The sequence below is a fragment of the Myotis nattereri genome (assembly GCF_964212035.1).
Source record: "Myotis nattereri genome assembly, chromosome: 3".
In the NCBI taxonomy this organism is placed as follows: domain Eukaryota; kingdom Metazoa; phylum Chordata; class Mammalia; order Chiroptera; family Vespertilionidae; genus Myotis; species Myotis nattereri.
This window is the reverse complement of record NC_138077.1, coordinates 2,482,191-2,499,921: the sequence shown is the minus strand read 5'-3', so window position 1 is coordinate 2,499,921 and position 17,731 is coordinate 2,482,191. Positions and strand designations below refer to the sequence as shown.

General features: G+C 56.4%; 2 protein-coding genes across 2 annotated transcripts; both read left to right on the top strand.

Moving 5' to 3' along the window:
* Positions 1-8,781: 8,781 nt before the first annotated feature.
* Positions 8,782-13,583, top strand: SMIM34 (small integral membrane protein 34). Its single transcript, XM_081087911.1, has 2 exons — positions 8,782-9,015; positions 12,414-13,583. Exons 1-2 carry the CDS (start codon positions 9,009-9,011, stop codon positions 12,818-12,820), a joined length of 414 nt encoding a protein of 137 aa, XP_080944037.1. The 5' UTR covers positions 8,782-9,008; the 3' UTR covers positions 12,821-13,583.
* Positions 13,584-16,764: 3,181 nt separating this feature from the next.
* Positions 16,765-17,517, top strand: LOC308516656 (uncharacterized protein C21orf140 homolog; the record flags this gene model as incomplete). Its single annotated transcript, XM_081087702.1, has 1 exon — positions 16,765-17,517. One exon carries the CDS (start codon positions 16,765-16,767, stop codon positions 17,515-17,517), a length of 753 nt encoding a protein of 250 aa, XP_080943828.1.
* Positions 17,518-17,731: the final 214 nt, after the last annotated feature.

Below are 17,731 nucleotides of genomic sequence, written 5' to 3'. Positions count from 1 at the left end.
GCAGAGGATGCCCAGTGGCCCAGCCCACGCTCAGGACTGTCTGACAGCACAGTCACGGGAGGCCAACAGGACTGGGACCCATCAGTGACGCAGTTGAGTCATTTCAAGCCTTCTGATGGCCCTGCCGAAGCTTAGGGTTAGGGCTAGGGTTAGGGTTAGGGTTAGGGATAGGGTTAGGGTTAGGGTTAGGGTTAGGGATAGGGTTAGGGTTAGGGTTAGGGTTAGGGATAGGGTTAGGGTTAGGGATAGGGATAGGATTAGGGTTAGGGTTAGGGATAGGGATAGGGTTAGGGTTAGGGATAGGGATAGGGTTAGGGTTAGGGTTAGGGTTAGGGTTTGGGTTAGGGTTAGGGTTAGGGTTAGGATTAGGGATAGGGTTAGGGCTAGGGTTAGGGTTAGGGATAGGGATAGGGTTAGGGTTAGGGTTAGGGTTAGGGTTAGTGCTAGGGCTAGGGTTAGGGTTAGGGATAGGGTTAGGGTTAGGGATAGGGATAGGGTTAGGGTTAGGGTTAGGGTTAGGGTTAGGGTTAGTGCTAGGGCTAGGGTTAGGGTTAGGGATAGGGATAAGGATAGGGTTAGGGCTAGGGCTAGGGTTAGGGTTAGGGTTAGGGATAGGGTTAGGGTTAGGGTTAGGGTTAGGGTTAGGGATAGGGATAGGGTTAGGGTTAGGGTTAGGGTTAGGGTTAGTGCTAGGGCTAGGGCTAGGGTTAGGGATAGGGTTAGGGATAGGGTTAGGGTTAGGGTTAGGGTTAGGGTTAGGGTTAGTGCTAGGGCTAGGGTTAGGGTTAGGGATAGGGTTAGGGTTAGGGATAGGGATAGGGTTAGGGTTAGGGTTAGGGTTAGGGTTAGGGTTAGGGCTATGGTTAGGGTTAGGGTTAGGGTTAAGGATAGGGATAGGATTAGGGTTAGGGCTAGGGTTAGGGTTTGGGTTAGGGTTAGGGATAGGGATAGGGTTAGGTTTAGGGTTAGGGTTAGGTATAGGGATAGGGTTAGGGTTAGGGTTAGGGTTTGGTTTAGGGACAGTGTTAGGTTTAGGGTTAGGGTTAGGTATAGGGATAGGGTTAGGGTTAGGGTTAGGGTTAGGTTTAGGGACAGTGTTAGGTTTAGGGTTAGGTGTTTGGTTTTGGTCAGTGTTAGGTTTGGGTTTTGCATTAGGGTCCCCATTGAACCTACTATGTGTGGGTTCAGAACCACCCATTACTGTGTCAGTGGAATCATTTCATCCCTTCCGATGACCTTTCAGAATCAGGTGGATACAGAGCAGGACAATAGGAGGCTAACCCCTTGTAGGAGATCATAAATTCTGAATTTGCCACAGGGAGGAGCAGTGGAAAGTTGCTTTAACCCTAAACCTCACGCTAACCCATATCCTACATCTACACCTACCTCTACCTCTACCCACAACCCTACCCCTACCCCTAACCCTAACTCTAACCCTTACCCTAACCCTAACCAATAACCCTAACCATAACCCTAATCCTCACCAAAAATCCTTACCCTAAACCTAATCCTTAACCCCTAACCCTAATCCTAACCCTAACCAATAACCGTAACCCTAACCCTAACCCTAAACCTAACCAATAACCCTAACCCATAAACCTAACTCTAACCCTAGCCCTAAAACCTAACCCTAACTATAACCATAATCCTAACCTTAACCCTAACATTATCCCTACCCCCTAAGCCTAACCCTAAAACTAGACCTAATCTAGCCCTAACCTTAACCCTAACCTTAACCCCTAACCCAACCCTATCCCTAAACCCTAACCATAAACTATAACCAGAACCCTATCCCTAAACCCTAACCATAAACTATAACCAGAACCCTATCCCTAAACCCTAACCCTAACCCTAACCCTAGCCCTAGCCCTACCACTCACCCACAGTGAATGGGGGTGGGTCTCTGTCCCCCATTGCCCTCCTGCTCACCCACCCCTGCATCTCTCACACTCGACAATCTTCCGAAACCCGCTGCTGTCTAGTTAGAGACGCACTGCAGGAGGCAAGCTGGCGGGGGCTGGGCTCACCCCCAGGCCAGAAAGGCTCCCCCAGGACAAGGGAGGGCTCAGGACGAACTTGGCCACAAAAGGCCTGAGCCAGCAGGAAGCAGGGAGAATTCCCCGGGACCCACGGGAAAGAGCCCAGGGCTTCAGATGGCTCTTCACACACGGCTTTGGAGTGAGGGTTTAGTGAGGGACTCTATTGCTTCCTGTCGCTGCCACGGCCATTTACCACAGGATTAGTGGCTTGAAACAGCCACGATTTATTCTCGCCCAGTTCTTGAAGCCAGAGGTCCGAAATCTCGGTGTCGGCAGCGCCATACCCTCCTGGGGGTCCTGGGAGAGGTCCCTTCCCTTCCCTTCCAGCTTCTGAGCGCCAGCTGTCCTTGGCTGTGGCCGCATCCTCCGCTCTCGGCGTCCATCTCCTCTGGGGCGTCCTTCCTCCTCTCACAGAGCGCAGTCCTGGCTCCAGGCCCACCTCCTCCAGGTGCTCTCATCTGTGGGTCCTTCGCTGATCACATCCGCACGGCTCCTCCAAACAAGGCTGCGTTTTGAGGTTCTGGGCGGACACAGCCCCCTACAGGGGTTCCGGGCCGACGGGGAAGAGCGATGCCAGGCGCGGAGCTCGGTGATAACGGTTCTCACCACACGGAAGTTGCTACCGTCAGCCCAGCTGTGGCTTTCCCACCTGCGGTTCGCCGCGTGTTCCTGTCCCTCGGCTTTTCCAGCGAGCTGGGCGGTCCGGGTCCGGGAAGGAAAACAAGCCTCACGCTGTCGGCAGAGCAGTTAGTGGGGGAATGGGTTCAACAGGCGCAGAACCCAAGGGGCGACCCAGGGAAAGAGGCTGAGAAACACAGACTCGCTCTGAAGTCGGACAGGCAGGCGGCCGGTGAGCACCCCCCAGGGCTGGGCGGGAGTTTGATTGGTTAGGTATGGACAGTCAGAGTTTGGATTTTAAAAATCAATAACCATCATTAGGCCCATATTTATGCACTTTACAATGTTTGTTTTTTTAATGCTTTTGTATGTGTGTGTGTAAAATCCAGGTACTAACCTTTGTGATGCTAGAGAACCCGTGCGGCCCCATCATACAAACATGGCTGTGTCATCAGCGCCCTCTATTGAAAGCCCTTCTGCTGGACACCCCAGGAGTCCCCCCCACCCCCCAGCTCTGCGCGCTGACCTGGTGATTATAGCAACCCCTCGCCACCAGGGGGCAGAGCATCCACATCCATCTGAGTCCCAGCGTCCGCCTCCAGGTGGCTCCCTGGGAGACAGGTGCGCTGTCAGCATCAGGACCGCCTACACGGAATTACTGAGGCCGCCCCTGCGGGAGGGGAGGGTGAGTGACTGAATTTCCAGGGCTTTTGTTTGTTTTTGTTAAAAGTCTGGGCAGCCACAGGTGCAGTTCTCACCTCATTTGCCCCGCAGGCTGTTTCTCTAAGAGCAGGGTGAACTTCCTACGAGAAGATGCTAACGGGGCGGAGGCCAGCTTAGGGGTAATAGATGCTTGTGAAGAAAACAACAGACCATTAAAGGGCCGCCGCTCCGAGGAGGAACGAGAGGGTCTGGGCTGCGGTCAGAGGTGCTCTCTGCATGCGCAGGGGCGTCCAGCTTTTCCACGCGGACGGTCTGCACCACCCGCCGATGGGCACCTGCTTACCCCGCTCAGCGACGTGCAGAAGCTTGCTCCTCTGGGTGCACAGACACCGCCTCCGGCCTTTTGATGCGCGAGGAGGACCCCGCGGTGTGGGTCCCGCGCTGGCTTCAGCCGCTCTCGTTGGGCATCAGGTGGCTTCCAGCCTTTAGCTGTGACGATGGGGCCGTGACAAGCACCGTACCTGTGCCCGGAAACGGCTCGCACACACAGACCCCAGAACGCCTGGAAGCCGGAGCGGTCAGAAGGCGGGCGTGCTGTGACACGTTAACAATGTCACTGTCCTTGCTAATGCTGGCGACAGGAACTGACCCCCATGGGCGTCGCCATGTGTCCCGGCCGTTCTGACAGCGCCGTGGCCTGTGCCGGAGGCCGTGGCAGACCCGTCGCGCAGGCGGCCTGCCCGGTCAGCAAGCGGGAAGTGAGTCCTCCGGGTAGCTGAATGTGCATGCCGAGCGCCCTGCCTGGGAACGAGCATATTTTGATGTTTTAAAAACATCCGTGCTTCCTTTTCTGTGACTAGTTTTTCCTGAATTTGGGCCATTTCCCTGCCGGGGTGCTGCCCTGTTTCTTAATGTTAAAAGCCTTTGCAATATTAAGAAATTGGTCATTTTATTACATGTGTTGCAAACGATTTCCCCCAGTTCGTCCTTTATTTTCTTCTTGAGTCTGTTAATAGCCTTTTGTTTTTGCTGCAAAGCACTTGTTATTTTATTTATTTATTAGTTTTAGAGAGAGGAAGGGAGAGGGAGAGAGAAAAACATCAATGATGAGAATCACTGGTCGGCTGCCTCCTGAACGCCCCACACTGGGGATGGAGCCTGCAACCCGGCCTGTGCCCTGACCGGGAATTGAACCGTGACCTCCTGGTTCATAGGTTGATATTTAACCACTGAGCCACACGGGCCAGGCTACAGGCATGTATTTACTGACGTTTTCTTCAATGCAGCGCTCACCCCCGGAAGTTCAGACGCACTCGTTTCTCTTTTATTTCCTCTTTTGGGGGAAGTCAACCCCACATCGTCGCCACCTTTGCTCCCACGTCCTCGAAGCTCCCTGCTCGTCAGCAGACCAAACACACAAAAGGAAAGCCGCAGCCTGGCCCTGCAGCGCCGTCCCCAGCGGCACCGGAGCCGGGCGCGCTCAGCCCAATCGCGGGCCTGGCCTGACGGACGGCTGGTGTGACTGCCTGGCGGGCGGGTCCGTCTGGGCTGCCCGAGGCCCCGGAGGTACACCCGGAGGAAGGCCGTCCTGGCTCTGGGCATAGGCTGCTCACCTCTCTGTTGTGTAAGCACTGGCGGGGGGGGGGGGGGCGGCACGGCCACTCTGCGTGGGGCCGGGGGCTGCTCTGCCTGTGACCGTGGGCTGCGCCACCCCCTCCAGGGACAGGGCACCTTAGACGGAAGAGAACACCCCTTGAAGAAGAGCATTTGTATTGTCTGCATAAACCCTGACCTGTCTTCCCTCCGCCCACCGGGGCTCTGGGGTTAGAGAGACAGCTGTCAGAACGGCCAGGGACACACAGCGACGCTCATGGGGGTCAGTTCCTGTCGCCAGAGACAGTGGAGGATGCGACCAGGGGAGGCGGGGGAGTGACCACAGCTCAGCGCTCAGTTCTGGGAGCCGCAGGCGGAGCAGAGCCAGGAACGGCCTGAGCAGCCCCGCCCCCCGCCCTGTCACTCACCCTCCACTGAGCAACACCCATTATCCTGGCTTTTTAAGAAATCCTTACTTAATGGTATTTTTTCCATTGCTTTTTAGAAAGAGTGGAAGGGAGGAATAGAAGGAGAGAGAGAGAGAGAGAGAGAGAGAGAGAGAGAGAGAGAGAGAGAGAGAGAGAAGCATCAATGTGAGAGAGACATGTCAATTGGTTGTCTCCCACACACACCTGGACCAGGGCAGGAGGATTGAACCTGCAACCCAGGTACGTGCCCTTTACCAGGAATAGAACCCGTGACCCTTCGGTGCGTGGCCCGACGTGCTAACCCCTGAACCACGCTGGCAGGAACCATTGTCCTGGCTTTTAACACCATAGTATGATTGACCAACAAGGAGGGCTCCAAGGTCACGGATATGCCTGGGCGGTGACGGTCCACAGCTCCGCCTGCAGGGCAGGTGACCGGAGAGTCCAGGGGACCCTGGCCCGGCTTGAAGGGGACGTGCAGGCTGTGGGGAGAGCAGCTTTGGCGCTGGCCCCCGGAGCTGTGTGACACGGGCACGTCACTCTCAGAGCCGGAGAGAGCGTCCCTGCCTGTCCGAGGGCACCCACTGCTGTCCTGCAGGGACTCCGGCAGCAGCCCTGTGGGCAGCCCTGACACAGGGCCTTTCCTGACCGAGTGCCCTGCACAGGGGGACGAAGGCCACCTTCCCCAGGGCCCCCGGTTTCCGGGGCCGAGATGGATGCCGCCCCTGCGACTGCACAGGTGACTCAGCTCTGAAGTCGCACCGTGGGCAGCAGCTGCCCGCGCCCCTCCCTGTCCCCAGGCGCCTGTGTTGGCAGCGCTCCCGTGCAGACACCCCCACAGGGAGCTCGCCTCCCCGCCAGCTTCCTTCCTGCTTCCTGGGACCGGAGGCGGCGGGTCCCTGCCTCCCCCGCTCACAGGTGAGGGGCTGCGGACCACAGAGGGCAGGGCCTTGCCCAGGGCCACACAGTGTGTCACCCGAGTCTGTGGCAGAGCCCAAGGCCACGGTCCCACCCTCCAGGCTGGAGACAGCAGGAACCTAAACAGAACTTTAACAAAGGATAGTATTCCATCAATGCCTATATTATTAAAATACTAGTGGCTCGGTGCACGGATTAGTGCACATTGAAAGGAAATTAATTAGAAGAAATATTTTAATATCGCTATTCACCCTTTCTCTATAACAGAAGTGTCAACCAAATTCACAATCAACAATGACAGATTGAAACACACGCGTGCAATTGGCGCCAGTGAGAGCTTTATATGTACCGTGCATGCGCGAGTCAATGTTTATTTTTAAATTTCCAGTGCGTGTCATATGTCCTGGCTGGTCAGTCAGTCGGACAGACAGACGGTTGGTCAGTCACTTAGCCTTTTATATATTAAAATATAACACACAAACCATTAAAGTCACAGCATACAGTTCAGTGGCTTTAGTGCATTCACAGAGTTGTGCAACCAGCACTAGACCATCACCCTCCCAAGCCCCTCCTCAGCCCCAGGGAACCGCCAAATGGACTGTCTACAGATTTGTCTGTTTTTGACATTTCCTATCAATGGACGCACACAATATTTTGACCTTTGTAGCCGACTTCTTTCACTTAGCAGTGTTTCCAAGGGTTATCTATTTTGTAACATGTATCACTTCTTTTTCTTGCCAAATAACGTTGCATAGTGCGGATAAGCCACACGTTCTGTGTCCTTCGTCAGCTGGTGGATGCTGGGCTGTCTCCACTGTAGCCGCTGGGAGTCACGCACTGTGGGCACTTGTGCACGGTCTGGATGTGTCTCCTTTCTCCGGGTGGGGGCCTTGGAGGGAAGCGCTGGGCCCTGGGCCTGCGCTATAATTTACTTCTCTAGGTCCCACTGATGTGAACTTGATCAAATTACACTTTAAAAGCCAACAGCCTGCCCTGCCTGGCCGGTTGCTCAGTGGTTAGAGTGTTGTCCTGTGGACTGAAGGTCCCAGGCTCTATTCCCAGTCAAGGGCACGTACCTTGGCTGGAGGTTCAATCCCTGACCCCGGTTGGGGCATGAGCAGGAAGCAACCAATTGATGTGTCTCTCTCACATCGATGTTTCTCTTTCTCTCCCCCTCCTCTCCCTTCCTTCCACTCTCTCTAAAAAATCAATGGAAAACCTTGGGTGAGAATAAAAATGAATATATTCATTAAGCCCGGCTGCTGTGGCTCAGTGGTTGAGCATCGACCTATGAACCAGGAGGTCCTGGTTCAATCCCCAGTCAGGGCACAGGCCCGAGTTGCGGGCTTGATCTCCAGTGGGGCACGTGCAAGGGGCAGCCAATCAATGATTCCCTCTCATCATTGATGTTTCTCTCTCTCCCTCCCTCTCTCTTCCTCTCAGAAATAGCCTATCTAATAATAGACAAACATGGTAATTGACCGTACTTTCGCTACGCCTCCCATTGGCTAATCAGCGGGATACGCAAATTAACCGCCAACAAAATGGCTAATTTGCATACTGCAGGCAGGGTGGGACACCGGGAGCCACCAATCGGGCCCCCGTGTGCTGCCTAAGCCCCAGCCCCAGCCAGGACTCCCGTGTGCGGCCCTGGGCGGTGGGACCCTGCGGCTGTGATTGTGATCGTGATCGGAAACCAGGCCGCAGGCAAGGCGGCACCCTTGAACCCAGTAGCCGCCTTGCCTACAGCCCATGATCGTGATCAGAAAGCTGGGCTGCAGGCCAGGGGGCACCCTGGAACCCAGGAGACCATCGGCGAGGTCTGCAGGTGAAGCAGCAATCAAGCTATGAGGGGGAGGGTGGGGGGCGGAAGGAGCTACAGGAGCAGCTCTGGCCGAGACTGAAGACTCCCGCCGGAGCAAGGAGCAAAGCCTGAAGGCTCCAGCCGCAGCGAAGACTGTGTCCGGAGCGAAGATGGAAGGCGGTGGCCAGAGTGAAGGTCTGGGTCCCGGTGCCAGAGGAAAACTGGCGCAGGCAGCCAGGGGAAAGAAGGCCTATCGCAGGAATCTTCGTGCAACGGGCCTCTAGTATTAAAAATAAGTAAATAAAAGCCCACACCCCTCACAAGGGTGGCAGGTCATGGTCCTGTTAGTGGGGAGTCCAGAAGAACGGGGCTGGGGACCCTTTCCAGGGCTAGAATAGGCCCACTTCATGGAGTGTCTGTGACTCAGACGCTCCTCCCGCCTGGCCGGGGCCCACTGCTCCCTGACCCTGCGGGGCTGTGTCCTCCACGGCCTCCTGCCTGTCTCACAGCCAGGACAGCCCCAGAGGAAGTTGGTGACTGGCCCCTGGAGCCTCCTGGCCCCGTGACATGGCCTCGGCACACCTGCCCCTGCCCCGCCCGCTGCAGGTGCAGACCGGGGGTTTCAGGAGCCGCCAGGCTATAGGGCGGGATCCAGCAGCAGGAGAGGCCCGCCCCGTGGGCTGGAGGGGATGGGAGGGCTGGAGGCGACGGGAGGGCTGGACAACCCTTGGGACCAGCATGGGTTCCAACAGCTCCTTCGCTCCAGACCGTCCCCAAGAGCCAGAGCAGGAGGTGCTTCTATTCTGCGCCAGCAGCAGAGAGACCCTCAGTTCTCTGAGTAACTGAGTGAGCGGCAGCTCACCCAGCTCCGTGCTGTAGTTTCTGGCTGGTGCTGCCCTGCGTCTGCCCGCAGGGACACGGCGCCCACGGAAGAGGAGCTCCCGCATGGAGGGTGAGTGATCTCCCGCTGCCAGCAGGGCCGCCCTGGCGTCACTTGTACATTTCACATCCGCACACGTGCGGACGCCACAGGGGGAAGGCCTGTTTCTTCTGCGGGACGTTTACCCACGGAAGCCCCCCAGCCCACCCTGCTGCTCTCAGGAAAGGGAGGGAGAGAGCCGCGTGCTTCGCTGATTAACAGGCTGAGCTTTGTTCATGTGGGAAATAGCCCGTTTCCAAGTGCGTTCCTGTGTGTAGTTTTCAGTTGGGTGTTTTTATATGTGTCTGCACGTATGGCATCATTTCATTCCGTAACAATTCCAGAACGTTCTATGAGTTCATCCGCGTGTTCCGCGTTTAAACAAGTCCTCTTGCCCTAATTAAGTTCATGATGTTCCTGGCGGGTTGAGCTGCTTTTTAAAATAATTATGGGTATTTCCCCTTCTGAGGTTCGCGAGCGTTCCACCAGCCGTGGTGTGGAATTCCTGAGGGTGGTGGTGTTTCTCACGACTTAGTCTGCTCATTCGGGCGATGCCAAATTGGTGTGCAGAGTTTATTTTTAACCGGCTTCTCCCTCATCTGAAAGCACTCAGGTTACTGGTCCATGTGGAACTTAATGAGCTGAACTACCAAGCAAGATAGAGACCGACTCTTAGAGAGCAGCTGCCAGCCTGGGGGGCGGGGAGGTGGTGGTGAAGGGATTGAGCAAAACAGAAAAAATAGAGAGAATTGGTGGACAGGGATGATAGTGCGGTGGTTGCGGGGGGGAGGGGGATGAGTAAAGGGGGAGAGGGCACAGAGGGGATACAAGGTGATAGAATAAAAAATACATACACACAAACATACATGTATTAAGGTTATTCACGCGTTCTGACAATAACTCCCGTAAAAAATACCAGCCTCTCTGAATCTTGCGTCAGCGAAATGAATTAGCAACAACATCGCATAGAAGCATTATGGAGCCTTCGGTGCCCCCAGCAGCGGGCCACGGGCTCACGCTGTCACACGTCTGACTCCATCTGTGCTCACGAGGCGCCCGACACGGGACTCGGCCCGGAATGTTCCAGGGAAGCCCCCGTTCCTCACTGCTCCTCGCTGCGTCCTTCCTGCTTGCGGCTCCTGGGAGCGAGAACAGTTTGGGGTTAAACAGCAGTTTAGATGCTAATCTCCTGGCCTGGGAGGGCACCGGCTTTCCCCAAGGGCACTGCGCTGGCCGGCCGGACAGTGCCTGCTGGGGCTCTGCGGCTTTAAAGCCATTTCTTTGTGAAAATAAATGCACACAGTACGCGATGTACTAGAGGGCGTCCGGGCAAAGCCATCTCCCCCCCATTCCTCCCGAGGGCACCGCAGGTCCCGACTGCCTATTCTCCTACAGATATTTACATTTCATATATATCATATTTCATATATATTATATTTCACAAAAATTTATATTTCACATATATTTATATTTCACATATATTTACATTTCACATATATTTACATTTCATATATATATCTATATCCCATATATATTTATATTTCACATATATATGTGAAAGCTTCAAGCAGATAACACATCCCCCTTCATTTACACACATGATTGCACATTATGTCTCCCTTGGGTTACTTTTTAATTAATATTTAGTACCAAAAACGCTCTTATTGATTTTCGTGGCTGCATAGTACTCCACTGCACGGGGTCCCAGAATGCACTGCACTGTCTGAAGGCGGTGCTGCTCAGGCTGTTTGCGGGCAGCAGCAGGGACTACCTCACACACGCGCTGCTCCCACCAGGCCCCCGTGGGTCCACAGGACGCGTTCCCGCAGGGGGAGCGCCTTCTCGGGCAGTGGCCAGGTGCCGCAGGGACTACCTCACACACTCGCTGCTCCCACCAGGCCCCCGCGGGGCCACAGGACGCGTTCCCGCAGGCGGAGGCCGGGTCAGAGGTGAGTGATGGTGCTGTCGCGCCCTGCGGACTGGGCGTGTGGCGTCACCTCACAGCAGCCACGCAAACACATCCACGGTGCGTTCTGAAACTGCATTTGCAGCCGATAGGCAACAAAACAATATTTTTTTGTGCTTCTGACTTGCATTTTTCTTGTGAGTAATAGTGAGAAGCCTTTAGCATGTTCTATAACTTAATTGTCTGTATCCTTAGCATATTTTTTTCTATTGGCATTTTGGGCTTTTTCTTCCAGAACCAGAAGCTATGAAGAGAAACTCAGGGGTATAAATTGTAAATTTTCTCATTTGTCGTTGTTCTTGGTTTAATAGTAAGCAGAAACAACATTCTTCTATTAGCTGAATTTAACATTTGTTTTCTTTTGTCTGCTTTTCTCCCCTTCTGAGTTTTGGGTTAGGGTTAGGAGGGATGTCCCACTCAGAGATGATAAAGGGACCATCTACTCTGCTTTTCTCTAGCGCTTTAAATGGCTTATTTTTTTAAATATATATATATTTTATTGATTTTTTACAGAGAGGAAGGGAGAGGGATAGAGAGTTAGAAACATCGATGAGAGAGAAACATCGATCAGCTGCCTCCTGCACACCTCCCACTGGGGATGTGCCCGCAACCAAGGTACATGCCCTTGACCGGAATCGAACCCGGGACCCCCCCAGTCCGCAGGCCGACGCTCTATCCACTGAGCCACACCGGCCAGGGCTGAATGGCTTCTTTTCATGCAGTCACCGCTGACTTCTCTGCACTGGTTGGACAGGACGTGGGCGACGTGGGCCCAGGGCCCGTTGCTCCCGAGTGACCCCCTCCCTCGCGGGGCAGGGACGGCCCTTTGTCACCCACAGGCCCCCACGCTGCCTCCGGGGGTGTCAGCTCGGGCCCACTGGTCTCCATCTGAGCCCCGCCTCCCACGGCTCCAGCTGCGGTGGGTTTCGGGGAGGCTGTTTAAGGAGCATTGGGCCGGGCCCTCCAGCGCCCGGCACACCCTCTGCACAGCCCAGGAGCCCCCGCGGGCTGTGGGCAGGCACAGGACTCATTCTCCCGGAAAAGGCGAACTGCGGTCCTGCCTGGCTGGCCCTGACGTTCGGCGAGGCCGGCTCCCACCCAGCACGGCTTCCCCACCTTCTTTCCCGTTCACCGGGACAGCTCACTTCCCCATGTGCCCTCGGTCTAGCTCCCAAAGCAATTCTCCGGGCATTTTCATTGCGATGGTGCTACTTGTGCAGGTTACTTCAGGGACGATTGGCATCTTTATGATGTTTCGTCTCCTGTCCCACAGCTTGGGGTTCTGAACTCTTTGATCTTTAAAACCGTACGGACGTGCTGTCAGGCTCCTGCCCATTGACCAGGAGGTTCCCCCGCAGTCCCCGCCGTCGCTTCCCGCCGACGTGACGACCTCCCAGCACGGGCCTGGTGGCCAGGCAGCCCCGGCCCTGGATGCTGGTCTCACCTGGGTCTCTCTGTCTCTCAGTGGCTGAGTGGACCGCCTGGGGAGCCCCCAACCAGACGCAGGCGGGCGCTGCCCACACCCTGGTGCACCTGCTGCGGGACTCGGCGGAGGGGAGGAACGGCAGCGCGCCCCCCAGGGCCCTGCGGCTCCCGGACGGCACCAGCGCCGCCTGGTACATCCTCACCATCTTCGGCATCTACGCGGTGGTCTTCCTCTTCCGCTTGGCCAGCAACATCCTCAGGAAGAACGACAAGTCCCTGGAGGACATTTATTACCTAAACTTGACCTCTGAACTCAAAAAGAAAGGGCTCCCGAGCAGGGCAGCCAAGTGCTCCACGCTGACCATCAGCAACACAGCTGCCCTGCAGCCCCGCCAGGCCAGCCTGGGGCCCGGGCGCAGGGACAGCGGGCCCCACACCGAGATCTAGGGCACCCCTTGGCAGGCAGGGCAGCCAGGTCGCCACAGAAGAGGCTCGGCCTGCCTGCGGGGAGGGGAGTGTGCTCTGGGCTTACCTGGACCAGGGGGTCGGGGCTGGAAGGCCACCCTGGCCCGGGGCACTTCCAGGGGTGGCGCTGACCAAAGCCAGCATCCTGTGTCCTTCTCGGGCCGCCTGGAGCTCTGAGACGAGACCGTGGGGGCAGGAGCTCCCGGCCACACTGTCCCTTCAGTAGGAAAGCTTGTGTTCCAGGGAAGAGTTCGGGCAGCCACCTTCTCAGAGCTGAGAAACCCCTGGGGGCCCGGGAAGGTGGCCTTTTGTCATGGAGAGAAGGCTGAGTTTGGAGTCCAGAGGCCTGGATGAAACTTCAACTTTAGGGGTTACAAGAACTTTGGGGGGCTAGTGGCTCACCTGGGATGCGTGGGGGTTGGGATATATGGTCCCAAAGGGTCAGTCATTCTGAAGACCCCAACTGGAATGTAAAACCAGAGTCATTAACATCAGAAGTGGGTGGAAAGTTCTTCGTTTTCATTGAAACAGTGGGGTCCACTGAACAAAAGCATTCGTTTTGGAGTCAGAAGGACCCAACTCTAGTCTGGGTTCCATTAGCCACCACTTGGGTGTGAATCTGCTTCATTACAGATAAAATGAGGATAATGACGCCAGTTCTTCAAGCCTTCCGAAGTACGTAAGAGCTAATGAGGTCATGCACGTGAATGTATTTTGAAAAGTAAAATAAATACATAATTATAAGCCTTGTGTTGTTGGTGTTCGTGGTGATTATAGCTGATACTGGTGTTGGGTTGATATTGATGGTGGTGGTGGTGGTGGGAGGTTGATGTAGATGATGGTAGTGGTGGTGAATGGTAGTGACAGTTGATACTGGTGTTGGTGTTGGTAAGGTTGATGTGGATGGTGGTGGTGGTGATGATGGTTGATATTGATGGTGGTGGTGGTGGTGATGATGGTTGTTGTAGATGATGGTAGTGGTGGTGGTGATGGTAGTGACAGTTGATATGGTGTTGGTGTTGGTGAGGTTGATGTGGATGGTGGTGGTTATGATGGTTGATGTTGATGGTGGTGGTGGTGGTGATGATGGTTGATGTAGATGATGGTAGTGGTGGTGGATTGTAGTGACAGTTGATACTGATGGTGGTGGGGAAGTTGATGTAAATGGTGGTGGTGATGATGATTGATGTTGATGGTGGTGGGGAAGTTGATGTAAATGGTGGTGGTGATGGTTGATGTTGATGGTGGTGGGGAAGTTGATGTAGATGGTGGTGGCGATGATGGCTGATGTTGATGGTGGTGGGGAAGTTGATGTAGATGGTGGTGGTGATGATGATTGATGTTGATGTAAATGGTGGTGGAGATGATGGGTGATATTGATGGTGGTGGGGAAGTTGATATAGATGGTGGTGGTGATGGTTGATGTTGATGGTGGTGGGGAAGTTGATGTAAATGGTGGTGGTGATGGTTGATGTTGATGGTGGTGGGGAAGTTGATGTAAATGGTGGTGGTGATGGTTGATGTTGATGGTGGTGGGGAAGTTGATGTAAATGGTGGTGGCGATGATGATTGATGTTGATGGTGGTGGGGAAGTTGATGTAGATGGTGGTGGTGCTGATAGTTGCTGCTGAGTGGTGGTGGTGATGATGGTTGATATTGATGGTGGTGGTGGTGGTGGGAGGTTGATGTAGATGATGGTAGTGGTAGTGGTGATGGTAGTGACAGTTGATACTGGTGTTGGTGTTGGTGAGGTTGATGTGGATGGTGGTGGTGGTGATGATGATTGATGTTGATGGTGGTGGGGAAGTTGATGTAGATGGTGGTGGTGCTGATGGTTGATGCTGAGTGGTGGTGGTGGTGCAGATGGTTGATATTGATGGTGTTGGAATTATATTAGGAAGTTTAATCAGCAGAAGCAAGTCAGTGGGACCCAGCGGGCAGCCAGGCTGTGCTCCCGCCGGGCTGGATGTGTCCGGACAAGGGTCGGTGAGGCTTTGTGCGCGAGGACAGAGGACAGCTCTGCTCCGGGAGAGGCGCAGGGGAGCAGGTCTGGCCCCCTTGCAGCCCGAGTTCCTGAAGTCCACGCGGGAATCCTGAGGCTGCTTCCGTCCCAGGCAGCCAGGTGTGGCTTCCTCCCTGGGGAAGAACCTGAGTGTCTTGACAGGCCCACACCTGGACCACACCACGGTGCTGTGGGGAAGGGGGATGGAAGCAGGTGGGCAAGCGGGTGCCCATGACGGTGCCATAGGAAGAAAGCAAACATGTACGAACACTACCAAGTGCTAGGACGCTGGCCAGCGGAGCTGATGCCCTCACACGCTCTGTGGGGTGGCAACATTAGGGAAGTGAGGCCCAGAGCGGCGAAGAGATCGGCTCATTGTCACACAGCCGGCGGGAAATTCAAAGCTTGGTCCCTCAGATCCCAAAGTTCCTGTGACATTCCCACGAATACACTGCTATTTCCCTGCAAGGTGAGGAGGGGGAGGGCGACTGCTCGGGCTCCGTGGGTCTCTCTCCTTGACATTCTGCATCCCAGCAGGAGCCCAGTGCCCGGGCAGGGGGCCAGAGGATCGGAGCTGCGCACACAATGGCCAGAGTGGAGGGTGGCCCCTGGCCCTGCCATGGCTCTGGCCTCGGGAGTGGGGTCAGGAACCTGACAATGCCCGAGCCCAGATGGCTGAAAGAAACACCTGGGATGCCTCCCACACAACCGGGTCTGCGGAGACCCAACTGGCACACGCACACGCCTATTTGCATGTGTGGCAACTGCTTCCGTTTTATTGGGGGGGGGTACCCCTAGTTCACAAATATCCCGTCTGATGGCTGGTCTGTGCGGGGCAGACGACCGCCCAGCAGAACTGCAGCCAGACCTGCTGTTAGGGTGTCTGCCACTGCATCTTGGGATGAGGGAAGCATGTCAGTGTCCCTGTAGAACACGAGCCACTGGGCAGGGAATGAACCAAGAGCAGAATGTGCCCGAGGAGAGCAGTCCCAGAGGAGGGCCTCCCTGGGAAGCGGCGGGTGCCCTCTGGGGCTGCAGGGCTCTGGCTGGGTCAGGGAAGGAGCTGAGGTGTTGCCTTAAGTCACGTGGAGACAGGGCCACACTGCCCCCTGGCGGTCCTTCCTCACCTCGACTCCCAGGTGGGCGGTGACTGGAGGAGGCTGGTTCGCACCCAAGGAGGCAGGACAGGAAGAGGAAGGGCTCTCGAGGTTCTGGGAGGTTCTGGCCTCCCGTGCAATGGTTTGCTTCTGTCCAGGCCCCGCGCTGCGGCCGAGCAGGCCACCCCGGTCCCACCCAGGCGCTGGCCAGGCCTCTGCATCGTCTCTGCAGGGGCGGCTGCTGGCCGGGCACCGAGTCCCCTATCAGTTCCTCTCAGGCCCCGGGGTTCCAGCCGCCACCTCCAGGGCCAGGCAAGCGCCCTTCTCCCTGCGCTCACAGCAGCGGGAAGACCTGGGAGACTCGGGGAGTAGGCACCATCTACTGGCCACGGAGAGGCGGCGGGCGAACCCCGAACCGCCAGCACCTGACCTGGGATCCCCCGCAGGACTGTGGGAAAGTGACCCTGTCTAAGCCAAGCAGCTGGCGACACTGTCACGGCAGCCCTGGCAGACGAACAGCTGCCCATCATGCCGGCCTCAGGCAGAAGCCACACACACATCTCCCATGGGGGACGTATCATGTCAGCCAGAGGGAACTGTTCTGAACGTGTCCCGTGATGTTCTCACATCCCAGTGTGTCCGTGGGCAGGCCCAGCAGGAAGGCCCTTGTGAGGTCATCGCCCTGGCGTGTCCGTGGGCGGGCCCAGCAGGAAGGCCCTTGTGAGGTCATCGCCCTGGCGTGTCCGTGGGCGGGCCCAGCAGGAAGGCCCTTGTGAGGTCATCGCCCTGCTCTGGGCAGAACGCACAGATGGAGACGGGGGAGCGCCATGCCCCGCTGTGCACACCCTCTCTTTAGAAACATCGTCATCAGGAGTCCCTTTGACAGCATCAAGAGGAAGCAATGCCTCCAGTACCTGAAGATGCTGAGAGCGCTGCAGTTTGACGGGTTTACGACGGTGTATCTCGGGGAAACAGAGATCCCCGAAAGCCTGGCCACGGGGGAGGACTTCAGGGGCGAGCTCTGCGTGCCGAGTCCGAGCTGGTGCGTGGTGCACGCGGGGGGCAGCCAGGGCTGGGTGCCGTGGCGGTACCGGGTGTTCCTGAGAGACGAGCTGAGCGTCCGCCCGGAAGACGGCTTCTTCGCCGAGTTCTGCGAGGTGGTGAGGAAGGCCTACGGGAAGTGCGCCATCGTGGTCAAGGACGCCCGGCGGCCGGAGGCCAGGCCCAACGAGGACGGGGAGCCCCAGGCCCAGGCTCGCGCCCGGTCCGTCGTCAACCTGACGAGCATCACCTGCTGCCCCGACGTGGCCAAGGCCTGTGGGCACGAGCTGCTCTGCCTGCCTCCCCCGTACAACTACCTGAACCCGCTGGACCTGGCCTGGTCCGCGCTCAAGTGGTTCATCATCAACCACAGGAAGGAGTTCTGCCTGAAGTCCATCGACAGCCTCTACACGTACCAGTTCCTCCTCCTCGGTGACCTCATCAGCAAAGGCATGGAGAGCATCAGCCCCAGCAAGTGGAGGACCCTCATCAACAAAGTGCGCAGGTGGGAGAACTACTACCTCGGCAAGTTCTCTTAAGGGCGCGTCCTCGCTGAGCAGCCAGGCTGGGCCCAGGCACGGTCGCGGCCCAGGGTCTCCCTGGGCTCGACTCCGGACCACGGCAGCCACTGGTACTCCCACGGCGACCGCGCAGGGATGCCACGAGGACTGCGGTTCCCGGGGGCGTGGGCGAAGGGCTTCGGCTCAGTAAAGCGTCCTGGTAGCTGAGGGGTCTGGACTCCTGTGTTGAGGC